General features: G+C 44.3%; 1 protein-coding gene across 1 annotated transcript; it reads left to right on the forward strand.

The window, feature by feature from the left end:
• Nucleotides 1-4,387: 4,387 nt before the first annotated feature.
• Nucleotides 4,388-22,229, forward strand: LOC118092918 (cytochrome b-c1 complex subunit 2, mitochondrial). Its single transcript, XM_035131592.2, has 14 exons — nucleotides 4,388-4,526; nucleotides 5,129-5,221; nucleotides 5,333-5,482; nucleotides 9,996-10,060; nucleotides 12,296-12,352; nucleotides 12,867-12,991; nucleotides 13,677-13,774; nucleotides 15,200-15,257; nucleotides 15,364-15,459; nucleotides 17,225-17,424; nucleotides 19,475-19,555; nucleotides 20,292-20,368; nucleotides 21,224-21,377; nucleotides 21,979-22,229. The coding sequence occupies exons 1-14, from the start codon at nucleotides 4,491-4,493 to the stop codon at nucleotides 22,060-22,062; spliced, it is 1,374 nt and encodes a 457-aa protein (XP_034987483.2). The 5' UTR covers nucleotides 4,388-4,490; the 3' UTR covers nucleotides 22,063-22,229.
• Nucleotides 22,230-23,632: the final 1,403 nt, after the last annotated feature.

Genomic DNA, 23,632 nt, shown 5'->3' on the forward strand with positions numbered 1-23,632 from the left:
AGTTCGTAACCCGAAAAGTTCGTAACCCGAAAAGGGCCCGAACCGCCGCTTTGCGCATGCGCAAAGCGCTATTTCTGCTATTTTTGCGCTTTGCGCATGCGCAAAGGCGTGCGGCGCTTCTGCACACGCACGCACGGCGAAAATACTTCCGGGTTTGCGAAGTTCGTAACCCGGGTTGTTCGTAACCCGAGGTGTTCGCAACCCGAGGTACGACTGTACTGTATTTTAAAGAGTCACACACACCCCATGTTGATGGGCTTTCTATGTGGGGCTTTTCTGCCCCCCCCCGTATTTTATTAAGGATGGAAGAGGGAAGGAAGGAAGAAATAGAGAGAGGGATAACTCATATTTGTGGGTGCCTCTGGGTGATGCTGTGATGCTGGAACTCTGCAGTAAGAGGACGGGAGGGTCGGGCAGGCGAGAGGGGGTGGCAGGGCGAACGAGGGCGAGGGAAGGCACGGCCGCAGTCACGACAGCTCCGAGGTGTTGCTGCATATCAGCATAATATTTCAACCATGTCGTGGGTTCAAGCCTCACCTTGGGAAAAAGATCCTGCATTGCAGGTGGTTGGACTAGATGACCCTTGTGATCCCTTCCGACTACAATTCCATGATTCTATTGATATATTACCATAGCATATGCATCAATCTGCTTTCTTGAATTGTCCTAGGCATAGCAGCCAACTCCTAGAGGCCTAGATGCCCCCCCCCAATTACTGGTAAATACTGTATTTTAAAGAGTCACACACACACCCATGTTGATGGGCTTTCTATGTGGGGCTTATCTGCCCCCCCCCGTATTTTATTAAGGACGGAAGAGGGAGGGAAGGAAGGAAGAAATAGAGAGAGGGATAACTCACATTTGTGGGTGCCTCTGGGTGACGCTGTGATGCTGGAACTCTGCAGCAAGAGGAAGATACTAGAACGCCTGTACAGGAGCCTTGCAAGCAGCTTTCTCTCTGCTTGATTTACAGCAGGCACGCCCAACAGGTAGATTGTGATCTACCAGTAGATCACTGGATGTCTGTGGTAGATCACTGCTAGATCACTGGCACCCCTAAAAAAAGCTCACCCAAAATTTTCCTCCTCCCTAAAAAAAGCTGAACTATGACCTGAAGCCCTAAACAAAAATGGGCCTCCCTCCTAAAAGAAGCTCAACAAGTTTGACCTAAACTCAAAAAAACAGGGCTTCCCTTCCTTAAAAAAACTCAACAGCTTTGACCTGAACCCCCCCCAAAAGGGGGTAGATCACTCCCAGTTTTTAACTCTGTGAGTAGATCAGAGTCTCTTGGGAGGTGGCCACCCCTGATTTACAGTATACAGATGCAGGAGGAGGGGCAGACTGGAACACCTCTGCTTTTATAAACATCACTGTGTCTATCAAAAGCTACACCCCCCCCTTTTCTTATTCATTTCCTTTTAGCCTTGCAGAGCCACCTTAGTCAATGCACCCTCATTAAATCGCCAATAGAACTCTTAATGCGATCCCTGAATGCTCATTAACAACTACCACTGAAGAACAATAGGGTGAATTGGTCAGCTATCAAACCTTGCCTGAAGGGATTTTCTGCTCCATTGTCTTAACTGCTTAAGTACCGGTAGCCCAGGGGTGTCAAACTCAAATTCATCGGGGGCCGCATCAGCAGTTTGCTCACCCTCAAAGGGCCGGTTGTATCTGTAGGACTATGTGTCCACTCTTTATTATTATAAATTATTGTCACTGCATTCAATTATTACTGTTTTTTGTAATAATGTAAGTAATAACTAGCTCTGAAAGCAAAAACATAGTCAGAATAATGGCAAGTAGGTATTCAAATGTACAATTATTGTACAATTTATTGAAAAATGATTTTTGGTAACAGAGAGTAATTTTTTTAAAAAACATACAAATATTGCCAAACACTGTTTATTACACATATGGCAAACACAAGGCATTAACTTTTTTTTAATAACTTTTCTGACTAGATTTTACTCGCTTGCGGGGTTCTTCTCTCCTCTTTTATAATGGGCTAATTCTTGTTTTGTTTTTGGAACCGAGAGGAAACGCCTCTTAGACAGACGGCCTCCTCCGGCTCCCTCCCTTCTTGGGTTAGAATGGAAAAGGTGGGGGAGGACTGCAGCTGACAAATATTATCCCTCCTTGCCATCGATCGGAGAGTGTATAGATGTGAGATCTTGAGGCCGGCTGCAAAGCGGCTGCTCCCCCGTTGTCTCCTAGCTCTCTCGCTCTCCCCCTCAGAGGCTCCCGGCTTGTCCTCCTCCCCTCCCTCCCTCCCTCCCTCCCTCTCTCTCTCCCTCCCTCCCTCCCTCCCGCCTTCTTTCCATCCATCTCCGCTTGTTCTCCTCCCCTTTCCCTCTCTTTAAAATTGATTTCAAGGCGCTGCCAGCCCGAGAGCAGCTGTTGAGCTCTCCAGAGGGAAAGTGAGCGCTCGCTTCCCTGTCAATAGCCTCCCCGCTTCTCAAACAGAAAACAATCCTCCGTGAGCTGAAACTGCCCGACCAGCCATCCCTCTCTGGTGCCAGCAGAGATCTCTAAGAGATCTCTTTCCCCGTCCCCAGCTCCTCAAGCCCCTTCCTTTGCATCAGCCTGCAACTCCAGCCTTGCCGCCTAGCCGGACTTCTCTCGAAAGCAGCGGAAGAAAGGCAGCGGGTGAATGAGCTGATGGTACCCAGCAGCCCAAGGGTTAATCTGCCCGGGTGGGCTCCGGCTACTTCTGAGAGCCTCCCTCCCTCCCTCCCTGCGTCTCCAGCGGCCACTAACCTTACTCAATGGCTCAGGAAACGATCCACTCTTGCCGCCGCCATTCATTTCAGGGGGCTTTGCAGGGCGAACTCCCATGGAAATGAATGGCGCTTGCGCAGTAGGGTCGGTCGATCTCTCTCTCTCTCTCTCTGTTCAGCTGGGGGGGGTCCAGCAGGCACCCCCGGCACTCACGCGGCGGCGGTCTCAGTGGCTCAGGAGCTCTTCGGGCAGTGCGAACACGCTGGCTGCCCTCAGGAGCTCCGTGGCGCGCGCCGTGATGCCTCGCCAGAAGCCCAGCAAAGAGAAATTCTCCCGCTGCAGCTGGACTCCGCCCCCCTGAGCCCTATTGGCTGGCAGAGGGTATGATGCGGCGGCGGGGAGGGGCTGGTGCAGGGGGCCAACTACGCCCCCCTGCAGACGCGGGAGTCGACCCCAGGCAGCACAGGGCGGTGGCGGCGGTGGCAGTGGCGGCAGCAGGCGGCGGGCGGGCTGCTCAGCGCCCCCTGCATTCTGGCGCTCTAGGCCACATGATGAGGTCTCGCGGGGCGCATGGCGAGGTCTCGCGGGCCGCATTTGGCCCGCGGGCCTTGGGTCTGACACCCGTGCGGTAGCCACTTTGCTTTATTTATTTGATGTGTTTTTGTTACAGCTGTGTTCCCGCCCCCCCCCCCCCAGCAAGTGGAGAGCTGCTCTCGCTAAAGCAAAGCCCTTTCCACTTCAGTTTTTGGAGGGGAAAAGTGCTGGTTATGGTCTGTAAAATACAATAATTTTTTGCTTCTAGGGGGGGGCAGCTGCCCCCTCCTGCCCCCCCTGCCTACGCCCATGGCCCCAGAAGCGACTTTAGTCCACGTTGCTTAAGCTTTTTGGGTCTACTAGACCCAACTGGAGTCGCACGACTCAAATTGATTATTATTTTTATTGTACGTATATATTTCAAAAGTCCCAAAGTTTGAGAATCAGCAGCACAGGTGTTGTAAAGGTGTGGTGGTCTGTCAAGGAACAACCCCATTGAAGAAGGCAACAAGACCTTGTTGTCACTTGTGAAGGTTAGTCATGCCTATTGATTTCGATTGGTTGCCCACAGTTAACTTTTACTCGTAGCTGACCTGTTGATATTAATACAGTAGAGCTAAATTAACCATGTCTTAATTTCAATGGGTCTACTCTGAGTAGGTCCAACAGCGCATACAACCCAAAGGCTTTTTTATTCCAGGCTGTGAAACACCCTTCCCAGAATGGGTTCCCTTGACTCTTGCACTCTTAACAGGGTGCATAAAAACAGGGAGGAGGGACGTTAACCCACAGCTTAAGTTTGGGAGAGTCAAAAAGTTTTAGGATGTCCCTTTAGCTTAAGACATGATTAACTTAGCTCAGTCCTCAGGTTCTGTTTTCGTCCTTTGCCATCCAGGATTCTACCAACTGCAAATGAGAACCGGACGTGTATGATGATTCTTAGTGGTGAACCCCTTGATGGAATGGCCTGGGACGCTCTAGCCGCTTTCCTGTCCTAGTTTCCATGATGGAACAGCGTTCCCCTACCTCTACGGGGCGGGGGCGTTTCCCTGGTAGTCGCAGGCGCTGGGCGCATAGACAGGAGATTATAGAAAGGCTCCGCTTTCTCTATGGTTCGGGCGGTGCGGAAAGAGTGGCCGCGCGGCGTGGGCCGGAAGAGCCGTCCGCTTCCTGGGCGGCCATCTTGGATTTCTTCCCCGGGGAGGCTCCGGAGGGGTCTGTGGCGGTCGGAGACCATGAAGCCCATTTCGGCGGCAGCGCGGTGCCTCTCGGTGAGCAGCAGCGCCCTGAAGGAGGCGGCGGTAAAGGGGCGGGAACCCGGAGCAAGACAGGCGCCTGGGCCGGGGAAGGCCCGATGGAGGAAGCGCAGCTCCCGCTTCTTGGGAGCGACCTTGACTCGGGCCTTCGACCGGGGAACGATGGGGAAAGGGAAGGCCGGCACCTCGTCCCTCTCCGGACGCTGCTGCTGCTTCTGCTTCTCGCCGCTCCTCCTTCTCAGCAGCCGCTTTGGGGAGGGAAGAGGGTGATGGCAGACCTCTCTTCTGCGGGGAGACTGAAGGTCGCTGCAGGAGCTCCGAGGTCGGCCTGCCCCTGGAGCCCCAGCGCCGTTTGAGGCGGCGTTTCCCCATTTAATGTACAGGGTGGGGGAGAAAACGGAAGGGAAAAAATCCCCGCACGGGGGCGAAGAGTCTCTAGGGAGCACGGCTAAACTATTTATTTATTTTGTAAAAATTATACATCGCTTATTGCAAACAACGGCAACACATCCATGTGCTCTACAAAAAGAGGAAACAATAAAATTCAGGAGAAATTGCAAGACGTTTAAAGGAATGTATATGGATCTAGCTTACCAATGTTTGTTCTCTCTTATTAGAGGAGGTTTTATTCTCTCAAGGCTGCACCTAAAGTTGAAGCCCCCGGAGGAGCAGAGCGGTCAAAAGTACTGCTGAACCCCCAGGAACTTGAGGTTAGTCTGAAGAGGAAGTTATTTTTCATTTTGATATTTCTGCTAATTAGAGCAGCACATAGTGGAGCAGTGTGATTTCACGTAGACTGATGTGTCCTCTTATAAATGCAGATTGCAAAACTACCAAATGGCTTGATGATTGCTTCTCTGGAAAATTATTCTCCAGTTTCAAGGATTGGCGTCTTCATCAAAGCAGGCAGCAGGTATGAGACCGCCACCAATTTGGGAACTGCTCACCTGCTCCGCCTTGCATCTAACCTGGTGGGTTTCTTCTTCAACTTCTTTGACTTTAGATTAAGGAAGCAAACTGTTATATTCAACTTATTTAGTGTTGGTAACCTAAAAGTGAAATTGAGAGGCAGGAAAGGGTGAGGTGGGGAGGTGAGTGGAGTACTTTTGAAATTCTGGGAAAACACACGTTTGTGCTACTCTGTTAAAAACTACAGAGGAGAATACTTTTTGTTATTTTCATAGGAGAAAAAAATGGTGTCAATAAAACACTGCATTATTCTCAGGCTTGCATGTGTGTAGCATCTACATGATGCATTGCCTCTCCTGATTTGCCCAGGCAGTGACCATGTGATTTTCAGTATCATTATACAGTGGTACCTTGGTTTATGAACACAATTGGTTCCGGAAGTCTGTTCATAAACTGAAGCGTTCATAAACTGAAGCGAACTTTCCCATTGAAAGTAATGGAAAGAGGATTAATCCGTTCCAGACGGGGCCGCGGAATACTCAACCTGAAGCGTACTTAACCCGAAGCATGGGTGTAATTGGTTCCGGACGTCTGTTCATAAACTGAAGCGTTCATAAACTGAAGCGAACTTTCCCATTGAAAGTAATGGAAAGTGAATTAATCCGTTCCAGATGGGTCCGCGGCGTTCGTAAACCGAAAATTCGTAAACCGAGGTGTTCATAAACCGAGGTTCACTGTACTGCGCTCTCTCGGGTATCCCACTTTTTGTTTTCCTGCCTCCACCCAATAAAATGTATATCCTCTTCTATCACTTCTGCTTTATGGGCCATTTGTTTTCCCTTCTGCACTGATCTTACTTGTAGGCCTCACAGAGGTTGGCCACTGTGAGAACAGGATGCTGGACTAGGTGGGCCTTTCAACTAATCCAGCCAGGCTTTTCGGTTAGTTGGCTTTAAAAGGCAAGTGGACAAATTCATTGAGGATAAGGCTATCAATGACTGTTGATCTTCATCCCTGTGTACTGCATCCTAGAATCGGAAGCACCATGTCTCTGAACAATATTAAGAGAGGGGTGTTGCACTCATGCCTTGATTTTTTGTTTCTCATGAGACTCTGGTTGGCCATTGTAGGAAACTGGATGCTGCACTAGAAAGACTTTTGGTCTACTCTTATTAAATCTCCTCACCATTTCTCATTTTCTGCTATTACTTTCCTCGTCTCTGCTGCCATGACATCTTCAGGCAAAGACAGAGCTGGCTTCAAGCTGTTTTTCTAAATTGGCTTCTTCCCAGACTATGCCCAAAGCAGATTGCAGTGCAGCAGAAATAAGCTTCTCTGCCACCCTGCCCTGAATACCTTACCAAGGGGCCTCTGGTGGGTGGCATACCTATTAGGGTGGGTCATAAAAAACTTTTTTTTGGAAAATGTTCCCTCCCTTGATCTTATATCAGGCGTATGGTATAAACATAGTCAAATTTCAAATTTGGGACAAATCGGTTAATATTTAGACCCTGCTCTTACAGATTGAAATTTTGCCTCACTACGAGTGATGAAAACATAGGAATTTGACTCATTTATTCTCAGTATGTTAAATTGTGAGCTAATAAACATAAATTTTAGATTTTATGTAGAGCAATAATAGTTGCATACTATTATTTTATGCAATATTTATTTATTTAAGATAAAACATGTTGATAATTTACATGAAAAACCAATGGTTTTGAACAATTTATTTGGAACAATTAAGCAAGCGGTGTACTAAACAAGTAAACATAAACAATAAACAATAAAACACCACTCATATTATGTGTTGCATCAAAACATCACATTATACTTAATTACTTAGGTAATTACATTTTGTGTAATTAATAAAATTTAACAGAGGAGCATATTTCAATTGTTTCATTGCCTGATGGAAATTACATTGGTGGTCATGTTACACCAGTTGATAGCAAGGTGAAATATATTGCAAATTCTCTTAACTCATTTCTCAGAGAAAAAGACCTAGTGTGAGTCAACTTGCAGCAGTTGCTTGTGATGGAACAAACACAAACATAGGTGCCCCGGGAGGAATTAACCATCTTATTGAAATAGACATTGGCCGGCCATTGCAATGGAATATTTGCCTCCTTCCTGCCAATGAACTGCCTCTACAACATCTCATCATTGAACTAGATGGACCCACATCTGGGGCTAACACCTTTTCAGGGCATATTGGGAAATTACTGCCCAGTGTCACCAATTTGCCAGTTGTTGAATATAAATGCTTTGCACGATCAGATTCAATCCCATAAATGCCATAAGTAGTTTGGAAAAATCTATCTAATGACAAAAAGTATTTGTGGCAAGTTACATCTGCACTTATCTGGATAATTCAGCAGTGACTTACAGCTGCTCAACATTGGCCCATGCAGCCATAGCAGGTAGCTCACTAGTGACTGTCGTATCTGCCAGCTGTATGGAACAAATGATAAAATGGTCGGAAACTTAAACATATGAACCACCAATAATCAGGAACATGACAAACAATGAACTGTTAAATATTGTGACCACTCCATTAACAATTCCAAAATTCATGTCCCATTTGAAAATGGTTGAACGTGCAGTGAAGGAGGTTACTAGAGCATCTAGGATAGTTATTGGAGAGAAAAGACGTGATGCTACCATCAAAACAACAATGAACAATCACTCTAAATTCCCAAAACGAGACAAATAAGGACTTTGCACCAAAATAGACGTTTAGTGTAAGGCATAAAAGCATATTTTTAGCATGATATAATATGGTGTACATGTACAATGTATAATATTGCATAAGGCATAATTTTATTAATTACACAAAATGTAAGCATTTAGTACAATTTATACCTAAGTAATTAAGTATAATGTGATGTTTTGATGCAACACATAATATGAGTGGTGTTTTATTGTTTATTGTTTATGTTTACTTGTTTAGTACACCGCTTGCTTAATTGTTCCATATAAATTGTTCAAAACCATTGGTTTTTCATGTAAATTATCAACATGTTTTATCTTAAATAAATAAATATTGCATAAAATAATAGTATGCAACTATTATTGCTCTACATAAAATCTAAAATTTATGTTTATTAGCTCACAATTTAACATACTGAGAATAAATGAGTCAAATTCCTATGTTTTCATCACTCGTAGTGAGGCAAAATTTCAATCTGTAGGAGCAGGGTCTAAATATTAACCGATTTGTCCCAAATTTGAAATTTGACTATGTTTATACCATACGCCTGATATAAGATCAAGGGAGGAAACATTTTCCAAAAAAAGTTTTTTATGACCTCTTGGGCACTCAACATGCCTCTTGGGCACTCAACATGGTGTCACAAGAAGTCAAGGAGGTGGCCATAGTGGTCCATGCCAGCAACTGGGATAAGGCTTGGGGAACCAGCAGTGCTGCCTCCTCTTCTGCACCAAGGTGCCAAGATCTTGAACCAGCTGCTTGAGTCCCTTTGCTGTTTCTTCCTCCTCAGCTGGAGCAGCATCAGTTTATTTGAAAGTTTTGGGCTGCACCACTTTCCATGGCCACCAGAGGCCCTTGGAGAACAGTGTAAGACTGCTTTCTTGTTTTAAGGAACAGCAAATTAGCCTTTCTGAATCTCAGCAGACCCAGCAAATGTATCCAAGTAAACATCTTCATTTTCTAAAGGAATCATTTCTTCCCTAAAGGAGGCCCTGCTGGCAGATATTTCTAAGGACCTGAAACTTAAAAGGACCTGCAAGCACAAAAAATGTGTCAGACACTCTTCTTATTCTCCTTGTCTCTAATTATTCCAAAGGCTTAGCTGGCTTTGAGGAAGACCTCCCTTTATTAATGAGGAGGCTCTTCACCGGAGCACTAGCAAGCTATTAACATGCTCTAGCACAGCTGCTCCTGGGTCCCCTGAGCAAAGTGGAGGCTGGCCAGCTGATTAGCAGCAGCCACCACCTCCCACTTCACACCTGACATGCGGGGCAGCACAAAGATCTAGGCTGGCTTGCCTGCTCCTTTGCTCTAGTCCTGCACCCCTGTTATAAATTGCAAATAGCCCTGCTGGGGCCATTGGCCATCTATTCTAGTATCTTGTCATGGTGGCCAGCCAGATGCCTCTTCAACGCTGCAAGAAGGAACAGAATGCAAGACCACACTCTTCACTTGTGATTCCCAGCAACCGTGGAGGTTGAACATAGTCATCATGGCTAGTGGCTGTTGGTACCCTTATCCTCCATGATTTTGTCTGATCCTGTTTTAAAACCACCACATTCTATCACTCTTATCCGGGTGGGAGAAAAGGAGGTGCAGTCTTGCTACTTTCAGTTTTGTCTGGTTTCAGCATAAGGATTAAGTATATAATAAGCCTTCTGGATTTCCATTGGGTGTTTATCTTGCAGCATAACACTGACTTAACATGCTCTGGCTTATTCATTATACCTGAACAGTTTAGTGATGCAAGCATTGGCTCTGTGTATTTGGTTACAATACCCAGTGGCCAGGTTAAAACTAGATATGACTTAAGTTTTGTTTTGATGCCTGCAGTTGAAACTGTAATGTTGGTTTTTCTACAGACTACAAAAGGAGCTTCTGCCTTCAAAATCACCCGTGGTATTGAAGCTGTTGGTGGTAGCTTAAGGTTTGTAATTGTTCAATGCTCAACTGTGTTTGAATAATTACGTGGAAATTGGATTCCTCTGATTATGGCAGTTTATACTTTGTATAGCCCAAGGTGGAAGTACTGAGAATAAGGGTGGGTGGGTTTTTTAAAAGTGAATTTTCATGTTTTAATCTCAAGGCAGGCTTCACTTAAACATCTCTCCACTATCCAATTTTAACTGCACTTCCCCCTGCAATAGTTCTTTAAAAAATGATTCCCAGTTTCATCCTGGAGTTTATTTTTTTTGTTTTATATGAGCTTCATCAAGCATGTTGGTATGTAGAACAGTAGCACATGGTTTAACAGTGCTGATATCAGCACAGAAAGGAAGTATAATGACAGTGAAAGAGAGTCCTGTATTTTTCATATATGCTCATATAAACCAGGGGAAAGGCGTTACATCTCTAGAAACATATGACTTGTTGGCTTGGGGCATGATTCTCTCTTAGAGTGAGAAGTTGGGAGTGGCTGTGTCTCAGCGGGACAGCGCAGGCTTTGCATGCAAAATGTTTTTGGTTCAGTTCCCAGCATCTCGAGGAAGGACTTGGAAAAAGTCTAGTAAAAAATATTGGAGATTTTGCCAGACTTTGTAAACAATACTGAGCTAAATAGACCAATTGTATAAGGTAACTTCCAGTGTTCCATCTCCTTTACTGAACCTGAAGCTGGGTTGCAGGTAGAGCTGGGCAATATATTGATATATTGTCTAAAACCGCTTTGAAGTTCACACCATGATGAATTGTTTCATAATATTTGAGCTGGCAATATATTGTGAATCACTGTGTGTGTAAGGGCTAGGCCAGTGATGCCAAACTTGGCCCTCCAGCTGTTTTGGGATTACAACTCTCATCATCCCTAGCTAACAGGACCAAGGGTCGGGGATGATGGGAATTGTAGTCCCAACACACCTGGAGGGCCAAGTTTGTCCGTCCAGCTGGGCTAGGCGATGTCTGGTTTTCAACATCGCGATAACTCACTAGCTAAACACTGCAATGTTATCAGCAGCTAAACGTTGCAATGTTATCACTGGCTAAACATTGCAATCTACCACAATGTCTAAAATAAGGAAGGAACAGAGGTGAACAGGACATTGTCCAGGCAACTGCTACTGCTTAGGGGCCTAAAACAGATAAATGACAATCTTATCAATCATCATACACACAGTTTCATCAGCAGGCAAGCTAAAATGAATCCCAATAGGACTTTTGGTTTGGGGCTTGCCTGCCAAATGGTCATATTCAGGACAATCCAAAGTATGGCGATGAGTCATATCGTGAATACAAATAATGTGGGACTGCTGGCAGACCTGCTAGGAGGCAGAAGCAGCTGGCCATGACGGTGGTACGTGTCAGCACTAGTGGTGACAACCTGCAAGGCCTGGCGGTGGTGGCAGAGTCAGTGGTGGCTGTGAGTCCTCGTGGCGGCAACTGGAGGGGGCAGCAGTAGCAGCGGCTTTTATCTCCTTATTTAATATAGTGCTATTGCAAACTCTTGTGAATCAGAATCTCATGGCTTGTATCCGTTGCTGACCCTCCTTGGAGTAAACCCATTGAAATTAATCAGCATGGGTAACTTGCGTTCATGAATTTCATTGGGTCTATTCTGAGTAGAACTTGATTGGATACAACTCATGTCTTGTTTTATGTTTCTCAGAAGAGTTTTATCATTGCAAAATTAAAGGTAAAGGGGCCCCTGACCATCAGGTCCAGTCGTATCCAACTCTGGGGTTGCGGCGCTCATCTTGCTCTATAGGCCAAGGGAGCCAGCATGACAAAGCTGCTTCTGGTGAACCAGGGCAGCGCACGGAAATGCCATTTACCTTCCTGCCGGAGCGGTCCCTGTTTATCTACTTGCACTTTGATGTGTTTTCGAACTGCTAGGTGGGCAGGAGCTGGGACCGAGCAACGGGAGCTCACCCCGATGCAGGGATTCGAACCGCCGACCTTCTGATCAGCAAGCCCTAGACTCTGTGGTTTAACCCATTGCAAAATTAGTAGCTTATATTACACTACAAAGATAACTATTGGAGGGGACTCTTACAATAGGCAGTATACATGTGTACTAAATCTGCATGTGGGTATTAATTGTGCTTCAAGATAGAAAACATTAGTAGCAAAACATTTAATTGTAAGCAACCCCACAATAGGATTGTAAACAGAAGGAACCAGTAACCTCATATCAACTTTTGAAAAATGCACTTTTTCTTTCTTTTAGTGTGACATCTACCAGAGAGAACATGGTTTATTCCGTTGAATGCCTCCGTGACTATATGTAAGCCTCTAGATGTGTAACAAATCAGTTTTCAGCGCATTCTGTAAGCATTCCCATTGATAAAGCAACAAAACATCATTGCATAAGTAATTTTTTGTTCCTGCCCTTGAAATACACAGTATGACTTTATTCCAAGCTATAAATAACATGGCACATGTTTATCTGTGGGTCAGTTCCTAAAAGGATTGTCAGGAAGAAAACACATCTATTAATTCTGCCCTTGTTCGTTTACCTAACTCCCTGTCTCTCTTTCCCCACCCCCCGTCAATATTTTGATTGTAAGCTTCTTGGTCCAGGAGCCGTGTGTGTTTTCTGTAAGGTGCCATGTAGTGACTAGGTAACTTTTGAGTCTGTTCTTGTATTCTCAGAAGGAATACCATTGAAATTCGTGCTAACCCACTTACCTTTGAATTTTTATATTTTAACATCAGCTTGCCCTTGATCTGCTCTCTAACATTTTGGAGCCTCTGTTGTTTGATCCTTTCTTGATATCTGTTGTTCTTCCTTTATTCAGTGATACCGTTTTGGAGTATTTATTAAATGTCACAACGGCCCCAGAATTCAGGCGCTGGGAAGTGGCTGAGGCCAATCCCCGTTTAAGAATTGACAAGGCGATTGCCTTTCAGAACCCTCAAGTTGGTGAGTGTTCCTAATCTGCTGGGGGCTACAAAGAGTATTTCTTTTAAGATTGTACAAGTATGAAACAATCCTTTTGAGTGGAATAGTTTCCCCCTGCCTATGGGTGGATATCACAGTTGTCTTTCCAGGATTGTGCTCGAGAGAGGTCTGTAAATGTCACTTCTCCAACTTAAATTTGTGTGCCCTCAACAACTGATATGGCTTTAAATTAATGATTCCTTAAATTAATGATTCCTTTATGACATTTGCAGTGATAAAGGGGGTTGTGATAAAGGGGGTTCTTGGAAAACATTATTCTGTGCCATGCATAATTTAAGGAGCAGCATTTTAAAAAATATATACCAGTAAATGTAGGGCTGCTTTTTAGTGGATCAAAGGTATGCACGATTTAAATCTCAGTGGACCCACACTAGGACCTTGGATATGCCTAAAAATAGCTGTTCGATCCTTACCCAACATCCATAGTCCAGCAAACTATTTTGCAGATTGTTTAGACAGAGCTAAGTGACAGTTTGTTTCCCCAAGGTGGATTTGATTTGCATATTCTGCAAAAACAGGGGCTTCGCCTTAGTATTGAAGGGGAAGCTCCACACAATCGATGAAAAACACGTTTCTGCAGAGCACAGCTTGGGTACAAATGATTCCCTACAATAAGTAAACAAACTTTCCATTGTCTTATGCATAGGTGTTCTTGAAAACTTGCATGCAGCGGCTTATCGGAATGCCCTTGCCAACTCCTTGTACTGTCCAGATTACGTTATTGGGAAGATTACTTCGGAACAAGTAAGAGTTTAAACAGCACTTATTATACTTAATTATTGTAGATGAAGAGAAACTTGGCACTAAAGACTTCAACTTAATTGCAACGTTCGTCTCTCCCCTGCTCTCCTGATGCTGTTTTGCTTCCAATTCTCATCAGCCCTGGGCAGCACAGCCTGTGGTTAGGGATGATGGTAGTTGTAGTCTGGCAACATCTGAAGGGCCAGAGGTTCCCTTTCCTATGATTTAGACTTGCTCAGCAAACCACAATTGAAAACCAGGGTTTGATCCTGGTTTATGCAAGCCATCCTTTGCCTGCTTGAATGTAACTTTGGGTTCTGGAGATGTCTCTCTTCACAGAAGCAGTAGTAAAAGAACAGCTTAAATTTACCTAGAAGGTTTTTGTTTGTAGGCGGCCCTGTTTAGGGAAGTTTTTAATGTTTGATGCTGTACTGTTTTTAATATTCGGTTGGAAGCAACCCAGAGTGGCTGGGGAAACCCAGCCAGATGGGCGGGGTATAAATATTATTATTATTATTACTACTACTATTATTATTACTATTATTATTACTATTATTATTACTATTATTACTATTATTATTGTAAGGAAGGTGCCATCTTTTTTGAGTAGTGGTTTGGAGGAAAATTTCCTCCCCTATCTGAGTGTATTGCTCCTACCTGGACGTTTCCCCTTACTTTGTTTTGGTTGATTTTTCAACATGCATGTCAACCGAATTCAGAGTAAGTGTATGGGATTGCAGTTTTAAAGCACCATGTTGCATTTTAACACTTGTTTCCACAAACTGTTGCACTTAATCAAAATATTTGTGAAGATGTTTAAAATTTGTGTCACTTAAACCAGTTCTGTTCTGAAATGCCTCAAACGCTAAGGCAGTGTTCTCCATGTGCTTTTTTGGAAGTGAAGCACGGTCATAGTCTAGGCAAACAACTTATATAAGGTAAAAAATTTTTAAATGGCCCTGGGTAGCTCAATTGGTTAGAGCGTGGTGCTGATAATGCCAAGGTTGCAGGTTCGATCCCCCTATGGGACAGCTGCATATTCCTGCTCTGCAGGGGGTTGGATTAGATCAGGCATAGGCAACCTTGGCTCTCCAGATAGATGTTTTAGAACTACAACTCCCATGATCCCTAGCTAACAGAGCCAGTGGTCAGGGATCATGGGAGTTGTACTTCCAAAACATCTATCTGGAGAGCCAAGGTTGCCTATGCCTGGATTAGATGATCCTCAGGGTCCCTTCCAGCTCTACAATTCTATGATTCTGTGATTACCGTGTCTTGCTTATGAGATTCTCAGAAGCATCTGGTTGGCCACTGGAAAAGCAGGCTGCTTGACTCGATAGACCTTTTGGTGTGATTCAGAAGGACTCTTGTTCTTATTTTAATTATGTGGCAGAAATACTGACACACACACCCTCCTTTTCACCACAGCTGCACCAGTTCGTACAGAACAACTTCACAAGTGGCAGAATGGCTCTGGTGGGGCTCGGTATGTAAGGCAAGATCTGTAGCTGTACTGTGGTCTTTTAAAAGACAAAAACACCCTTTGCCGCAAACCTCTGGGTGGTTCTTCTGATGCTAACACTGCCTTTCAGGTGTCAGCCATTCTGACCTGAAGCAGATTGGAGAGCAGTTCCTAAACATCCGCAGCGGGGCTGGCTCAGTTGGTGAGAAGGCAAAGTATCGTGGAGGTAAACGTGCGCTCTCTTTTTTGGTACGTGCAGATTTCTTGATAATTCTGTAGCAGTGCTGCTGAATTAGATTGATGGGGTGAGTTCATCCTACCGTCCATCCCACCCCCTCTTGCTGTGGGGCCATCATCTGGCCTTCAAACCTGCTGTACCGCTACCCCAGCCACTGCACTGTCTCCTTACTCCACATCCAGGGACAACCTTTCACAAAGACCAGAGAATTCCACCACATGTTATATGGCTTGCAGATTACTGTTCTCAATAGGCATGTTACAGTTCACTACATTTTTATCACACCCTTCCTCCCAAGGTGTTCAGGGCGGGGCACACATGCTTCACGGGAACATAGGGGCCAATGCTCAATGCTAGAACATCTGCTTTGCATGCAGAAGGTCACAGGTCCAATTCCCGGTATCTCCAAGTGCAGCTTGGAATGTCCTGTATGAAACACTGGAGAGCCACTGCCAGTCAGTGCAGACAGTACTGAGCTAGATGGCTCAATGGTCTTATTCAGCACAAAGCAGTGTCTTTTCTTTGGGGGATGAGTGGTAGAACATCTGCTCTGGAGAGAACCTTTCCGGAACCCCTGGAGAGGTACTTCCATCAGCATAGACAATACTAAGCTGGATGGACCCAGTGGTCTGATTTGGTATAAGGACTGATTCGGTCCTAGGACTCTGTGTTCCTAACTGCAGGCTGGGGCTTTTTTGCCATCAAGGGCATCCTTCCCCAATCTGGTGCTCTCCAAATGTTGCTGGGCTACAACTCACATCATCCCTGATCATTAACCACACTGGCTGTGGCTGATGGGGATTGTAGTCCAAAACAGTTGGGGGAAACTGATCTAGGCCTTTATCATCTGCTCTAGCTGGCAGTGGTCATCCAGAGTCTTGAGTAGAGAGAGGCCTTTCCAGACACTTGTTGATGTAACTGGAGATGTCAGGAAATGAATCTGGGACCTTTCCCCTGCAAAACAGATGTTCTCCCACAGTGCTATTCCTATTTCTCCTCACAACAATCCTGCAGGGTAGCTTAGGGTGAGAGCATGCGACTTACTTTTCAGGGGATTCTATTGGCTGGGCAAGATGTGGACCCAGGCTGCCCTTGTCTTAAGACCAACATTAGCCATCACACCACTTTGGCCTGTGCACTTTGACCTGCTGCCCACTGGGCAAGTGCCAAATTCTAAGGCTGCTGTAGTTTTTCAGTTTTTCAGGGTGTCTACTTGATCACCTTGAAAATTCAGTTTCATAATTCAGTAGCCATAATGTGTCTGTTGGTGACTTGGGCCTTGAAGATCTAGTTCTAAGCTCTCCCTCTGGGATACTTCATGGCAGCAGCATTCACTTCCTATCTGAAAGTCACCTTGGTTCTCTGCGAATTTGTGTTTTGATTATGTTAGTTTTCTGGGGAACTTTGGGGTTCCTTAGAAGCTGACTTGATAACGTTAGTGATGCTAGTCATGCTTCCCAAAAAGGTAGCTTAAGTCATTGTGGTCTGCACAATGTGCAGGGAGCATGCTGGGTGTCTTTTAGGCTTCACCCTCAATTCATGTGGGGCACTTGCCTTATTCCCATTCCACATGATTCAAGTGTGTGCTTTGGAATGTGTCCCCCAGAATCCTCTGCAGCATCTACCAGTTTCATGGTGCTTTTGGGAAGGCTTCTCTGTAGACAATTTGACAGAGAAAATGCTGTTATTGTAGGGATTGTTGATGTGTTATGCTTTGATGAGCATATAATGCCTCTTTTTGCCTCTCACTAAGGTGAAGTCCGAGAGCAGAACGGCCATAGCCTTGTCCATGCTGCCGTAGTTGCTGAAGGAGCTGCTGTAGGAAGTGCAGAAGCAAACGCCTTTAGTGTCCTTCAGCATGTTCTTGGGGCAGGGCCTCTCATTAAGAGAGGAAGTAGCGTTACCAGTAAGCTCATCCAAGGTGTTGCAAAGGCAACCGCCCTACCTTTTGACGTAAGTATGTAGGCTTGTGTCTGTGATTTTAACGAGAGCAAAGAAAAGAGAAGAGACATGTAGGGTTGTATCCATCGTAAGTCCTACTCAGAGTAGAACTGTTGACATTCATGGACCTAAGTTAGTTATGTTCAGTAATTTCAACGGATGGATCTACTCTGTGCAGGACTAGCATTGGATGTAACCTGTACTGTTTATATTTTTGGAAATGATTATGTGTGAAAAACATGGACTGGCTGACTAGTAGCCACCAAACCAGTTTTAAGACTCTGCTGCTTAGATACAGTGTCCTAAATAACTGGACCTTGTAAGGATGCTACAATCCACTAATGGAACCTGGTTACTTTTGCTACAGCCTGATGATTATTGGCTTGTGGTAACATGGGGGTGGGGTGGCTTTTTCATTGGTGGGATTGGTGGTGTGGAATGCAACCACTACTGAAATACGAGAGGCCCCATCAGTATTGGCATTCTGCCAACTGCTGAAGACACACCTGTTTAGCCAAGCATTCCCTTGGACTTGAACTTCTTCTCTTACTGGATTAATAATACTTTTTAACTTGCTTGTTTCTTTTTAGTTTTAATTAAGGGTGATTTAATGTCCCAATGGAATTGTAACTGTGTTTTTTTTTAAATTATGGATTTCATACTTGATTGTATAGTTGTTAAACCCAGTTAGAAGTAATTCTAGCATAAAAGTGGCACCGTATTTTTCGGACCATAACACGCACCAGACCATAACACACACCTAGTTTTTTGAGGACGAAAACAAGTCAAATTTCCCCCCCCCCTGGTTTTCCTTCTCTAAAAGGCTTGGCGGGAGAGCGAAGGAGGCAGCAGGGGTTGGCGGGGAAGAACGAGCAGCATCCGCTGCCCCCCACTTCTCGCTGAATGCAGCGGAGGCGGGGGGAGGCTGATAAGGTATATGAGGTAGGGCTTACCTGCCCCCCCCAATATTTCATTCAAGTTGGAAGAGGGAGGGAGGGAAGGAAGGGGTAAGAGAGAAAGAGAGGGAAGGAAGGAAGGGGTGAAAGAGAGGGAGAAAGAAAGAAAGAAAGAGAGAGGGGGGGGGAGGAAGGATGGAAGCTGGGACGAGGGGCGGAAGGGGCTCCCTTCCGTCTCTCCTCTCACTTCACTCGCTGTCATGGGAGCAGCCCGAGAGCCAGTTTACTGCTGCTCGCGGTTCTCGCTCTTGCGGGGCTCTGGCTCTGGCATTTGCTCCATAACACGCAGTGACTTTTTCCCTTCCGTTTTAGGAGGGGAAAGCGTGTGTTATGGTCCAAAAAAATACGGTATATAAATTATTTAAGTTGTTATTATCAGCAACGATGACAACAGACATGTGGCAGAAGTACCTTTGGAATGAATGGAATTTCTACAAGGGGTCATGGTATCGAAGCTCCTAGTGGTTTTTGCCAAATATTTCTACCAGAGCTGCAGCGTTCAGTGCAATTTTATAAAGTGTCTTTGATTAAATGAATCTACGGATTTCTTAAGTAATACAAGTAAATTTGCAATACAGGGGTTACATTGGTACTCAAATGCTCCCAAACAAATTTGGTTTGCGTACGTTTTTCGGAAGCTGAACATCCGACGCAGCTTCTGCTTGAGTGTAGGAAGCTCCTGCAGCCAATCGAAAGCTGTGTGTTGGTTTTCAAATGGTTTTGGGAGTCGAACGGACTCATGGAACGAATTAAGTCTGAGAACCAAGATATTACTGTATACAACTAATTACAAAAGCTACATATGGCAAATGCCCTCTAAGAAGTGGCATTTTCCACTTCTCTCACACAAGGAGAAATTTTCACTTGACATGGCTTCTGATTGTTTTAAATTTATGCACAGTTACATATATTAACTAAAATATGAACAATCAGTAATAAACTAAGGGTTATCATTAGGCGATAACCCTATTTCCTAACTCTGTTTCCTAGTTTGAATTTCAGCCTGTCTAAACATGGACTACCGTACTTTAAAATGCCAAAAATATTTCCACATGAAGAAAAGAGCTTGTTGGAATATGCTAACTGAAATCAAATTTCTTTCACAGGCAGCAGCATTTAATGTCAATTACTCTGATTCCGGACTCTTTGGGGTTTACACTGTATCTCAGGCTTCAGCTGCTGGGGAGGTAAGTCACCAGTTTGTATTCTTAGACCAAGTTAATTGGAAGCACGTTCAGTCTGCAAGTTCTGATGAGGATTTATTTAACAATCGATAGGGTTTGATGACAAATGTGTGTATTGCTGACATTGCAAGGGGTGTTTTGCTTTCAGGAAGGATGTGCTGAAAGTAGAAAATGTGTCCTTAAGTTGCTATGGTTAGAGGGATAGGTGTACTTTAGGATAGATGTCTTTATGAAACCTCTTGTGGATTAGCTTCTTTAAAAAAAATCTCCTTAATTCATGTGATTGTAAGTGGGCAAACAAAGTAATCTGGCTCTGGAAAAAGACCATAGTGGAAGAAGATTCAGTCCTTGGCATCTCCAGTTAAAAGAAAGGGATCTAGTAGCAGGTGAAAATAAGCCCCAGAGGCCTGCTATTCTTTCTCACCCACCCACTTTCAATCCACCCATCCATGCCCCTGCAGCTTGCTCAGGGGATAAGACTTGCATTCACTCCAATTGGATATTTCCCCCCAGTGCACATTGCAGATGCAGAAGGCTTGATCTAGCTCGGATTTTCCCTGTGTACAAATAATGTGAGGACCCACAGAGTGATTCTCCCTCAGCCCTGCACACCCCAAGGGACAGCCCTGGCTGCATATGTCTAATAAAAATTCAAGGTATATGTAAATAAAGTGGGGACAGGTGTTGAATTCTGACTTTTGTAGCCAGCAGCAAAATGTTTTCATGTTTTTGAATCAAGGTAATCAAAGCTGCTTTGAACCAAGTGAAGGCAGTTGCCCAGGGTGGAATCACTGATGCGGAAGTCACAAGAGCCAAGTAAGTTAGCTTACCAGAGCTATTCTTGTGAGCTGCTCACAGCCCAAAATCATATATTAAACTCATCCCTCTTTCTGCTCCGGAACACATTCCTGATATTTGGGAATTGTTGATGTACATTTTAATCAGTTGTATTTTTAAGTAAAGTAAAAGCTCTCATTTTTATATCTAAATAAGAAACGTGCCTCTCATCTAGGACAAATGAGATAGGGTTGAGGCATTTTAGAGAAGGTGGCGTAGCTCAATTGTTGAGCACATGCTTTGCATGCAGAATATCCCAGGTTCAAACCCTGCTTGTCACCCAGTTAAAATGCTTGGGCAGCCTAATATTCTAGAGAACTGCCAGCTGCTAGTCAGAGTAAGCAATATTGATAAGGTGGACAAATACTCTGAATTGGCAAATGGCTGTTTCTTATGTAAAATATACATTATTGGACTACTTTTTTTAAAAAAAGAAGAAGAGCAATGGAACACTAAAATGTATAGAAAATCTACTTTACTCTTAAACTATGGAAATCTAATAAATTGTTAGGTTTTACATGATTTCATAAAATACATGATTACAACACTTCTTTGGCCTATTTAACTGAGGGTTGTTTTTCCTCCCATGAAGCTGGATTTTCTCTCATGCCTGCCTTCAATGATGCCTTGTGATTTCCACAAGCTCACGGATGACCGTTTTAAAGTAATAGGCATTCTGTAACTATGTCAGAATTACGAAGTGCATTGCAAATGCAAGTAAGACAATGTAAATAAATGCACTCCACGTTATTCTTTTCCTGCTGATTGTCTGCCATCATATTTACAGATTCCTAAGCAGGCTGCTATGCTCATTTCCCTCAATATTCTTGACAGAAACCAGCTGAAGGCAGCTTACTTGATGTCTGTGGAGTCTTCAGAAGGCTTGCTTGATGAAATTGGCTCTCAGGCCCTGGCATCTGGGGCATACACATCACCAAGCGCTGCGGCCGAAAAGATTGATTCTGTGGCCACTGCTGACATTGTGAATGTAAGTAAGGTGCCTGTAGATTACAACATAATCAGCAGCGGTGGTAAATAGAATGCTGCCTTTGTGTTTAGAAAGGTTTCCCCTCTTCCTGTTTTCTGTAGTGCTGACAAAATGGGTTACCTGCTTCTTGAGTTGGCCAGCAGTCCTCATAACCCTAATTCTGAGGGTCAGGACTTTGCTCCGGTGACTCCCAGTCTCTGGGATGCCCATCAGAGCTGTATCTGTGAAGTGTTGACCCTAAATGTTTTGTTTCCCTCCGCCCACACTTCCGATGGCACTTTGCTGGTGTTATTCTTTGCGTTCAGGGTGTTTGCAGTCCTGGGTTTGCTTCTCATTTTTGTCTCTTGCCAGCTGCCCCAGAGACCTAGATTTTGTAGAATGCAGAATACAAATATATTAAATGAATACCAACACTGGCTTTCTGCCCCACAAATGGCTCTTCCTACACCCACTGCATGCCAAATTCTAATCCAGCAGTTCCTTTAAAGCTCAAAAATAGCCACTCATCAAATACAGTGATTCTGTTTGCTGATTCCGAAGCAGATGATGCCTCAATCGCCTAACATTTTGTCCTCTGCTATCTTTGTGCTTTATTTTTCAGGCTGCAAAGAAGTTTGTTAGTGGGAAGAAGTCGATGGCAGCTAGTGGGAATTTGGCAAACACCCCTTTTGTGGATGAGTTGTAAGAAGTTGAACACGAGGCACAGCCTCAAAATGGACTCTGTTCTAAGGCAGTTGTGTTGACTGTCATTATTGTCCTGTATTATTTATGAGCTCCTAATGCTTTGGAGCTGTAGGTTACTTTCAGTACACTTACACCAAATAAAGTGCAGAGCTCATCCTCTTAACAGGATTCTCAGTATCTTTGTCTCTTCTGTATTGTTATGCACTTAAAGCATTTTCTGTTGCTCTTATAGCAGCATCTGGTGCTTAATATGGAATTGTGTAGGATGAGCACAACCCTGAGTATCTGCTTTTTTGTTCTGAGCCAGTTTGGTCTCGTGGCTGGTGGACTGGTTTTGGATCGAGGAAGCCCAGGTTAAAACCTCATCACAGCCAATGGGTTCATTGGATGGCCTTGCGAGAGTCAAAATCTCAAGAGAATTGTTGGATGCCTTTAATTCTTCTAAAGTTCAAATGCTTAAAGCATTTTAAAACAATGGTGTATATCTACAAAATACTGGTAGAATCCCTCCCTTTGTGATGATGGAGGGGATTCACAACATTCCAAATTCTTCCTTGGTGTTGACACCAAATTTATTGAACTGTATAAAGCATTAAAAAGCTGGACTGGGATGGTTTTCTTCCCCCCTTTAAAAGGTAGGATATAAGTAATTAAAGGAGGGGGCCAGAAATAAAGTAGGCGTGGATCAATTTGGCACCATGGGAAACTTTGGTTGTTACGATAATCCCTAGGGCCCTTGACAACCTTGAGGATTGTACAGTCATACCTCTATTTAAGTATGCCTCGGTTTGAGTATTTTCAGTTTAAGTACTCCGCAGACCTGTCTGGAACGGATTAATCCACTTTCCATTACTTTCAATGGGAAAGTTCACTTCAGGTTAAGTACGCTTCAGTTTAAGTACAGACTTCCGGAACCAATTGTGTTTGTAAACCGAGGTACCACTGTACATTGATTGGTGCATGTCATATCATCAGGCTACATGGACCAGAATTGTGGGGTGCAGGGAACCCATTCCAGCATACAGATAATGAGTTTCCAAATGTGTATGGGCATGTGTGTTGCAGTAAAATGCTAAGAACAGAATTTCCTAATCTTTGCTAATGGTTCAGCTAAAAAGTAGCAAGGGTTAGATTAATTTCGAGTCTGGCATAATTCATTTTGAATTATTGTTTCTTACCTTCACAAGTAGAAGATGGCCAAGTGCTGCTCTTGCAAATGTGCTGTATAGCTTGGCTGCTAAACTTCCAGATACATGACTATATGAAAGCTGACTGTAGTTATTTCCCCACTGTTGAGATTATTCTCTCCCACAAAAGAGGGAGCATCACTTCTTTCAAACACCCGTTTCCTGCTCGCCAAACAGATGAAACCCATCAGTTGAGGGAGGGGTTGTATGAGTGAAAATCCAGTTTATAACTGGATCCAGTTTCAGAAACCCAGTTCCCGGCAGTGCAAAACTGGATCCAGTGGCCTCACTCAACTTCTTGAGAAAAGTTTTCAAGCCAAAATGCATCCGACACAGTAGAGGAGGAAGATGACAATGATGGTGCCGCAACACCTTTTGGCATAG

Source organism: Zootoca vivipara, chromosome 14 (assembly GCF_963506605.1).
Source record: "Zootoca vivipara chromosome 14, rZooViv1.1, whole genome shotgun sequence".
In the NCBI taxonomy this organism is placed as follows: Eukaryota; Metazoa; Chordata; class Lepidosauria; order Squamata; family Lacertidae; genus Zootoca; species Zootoca vivipara.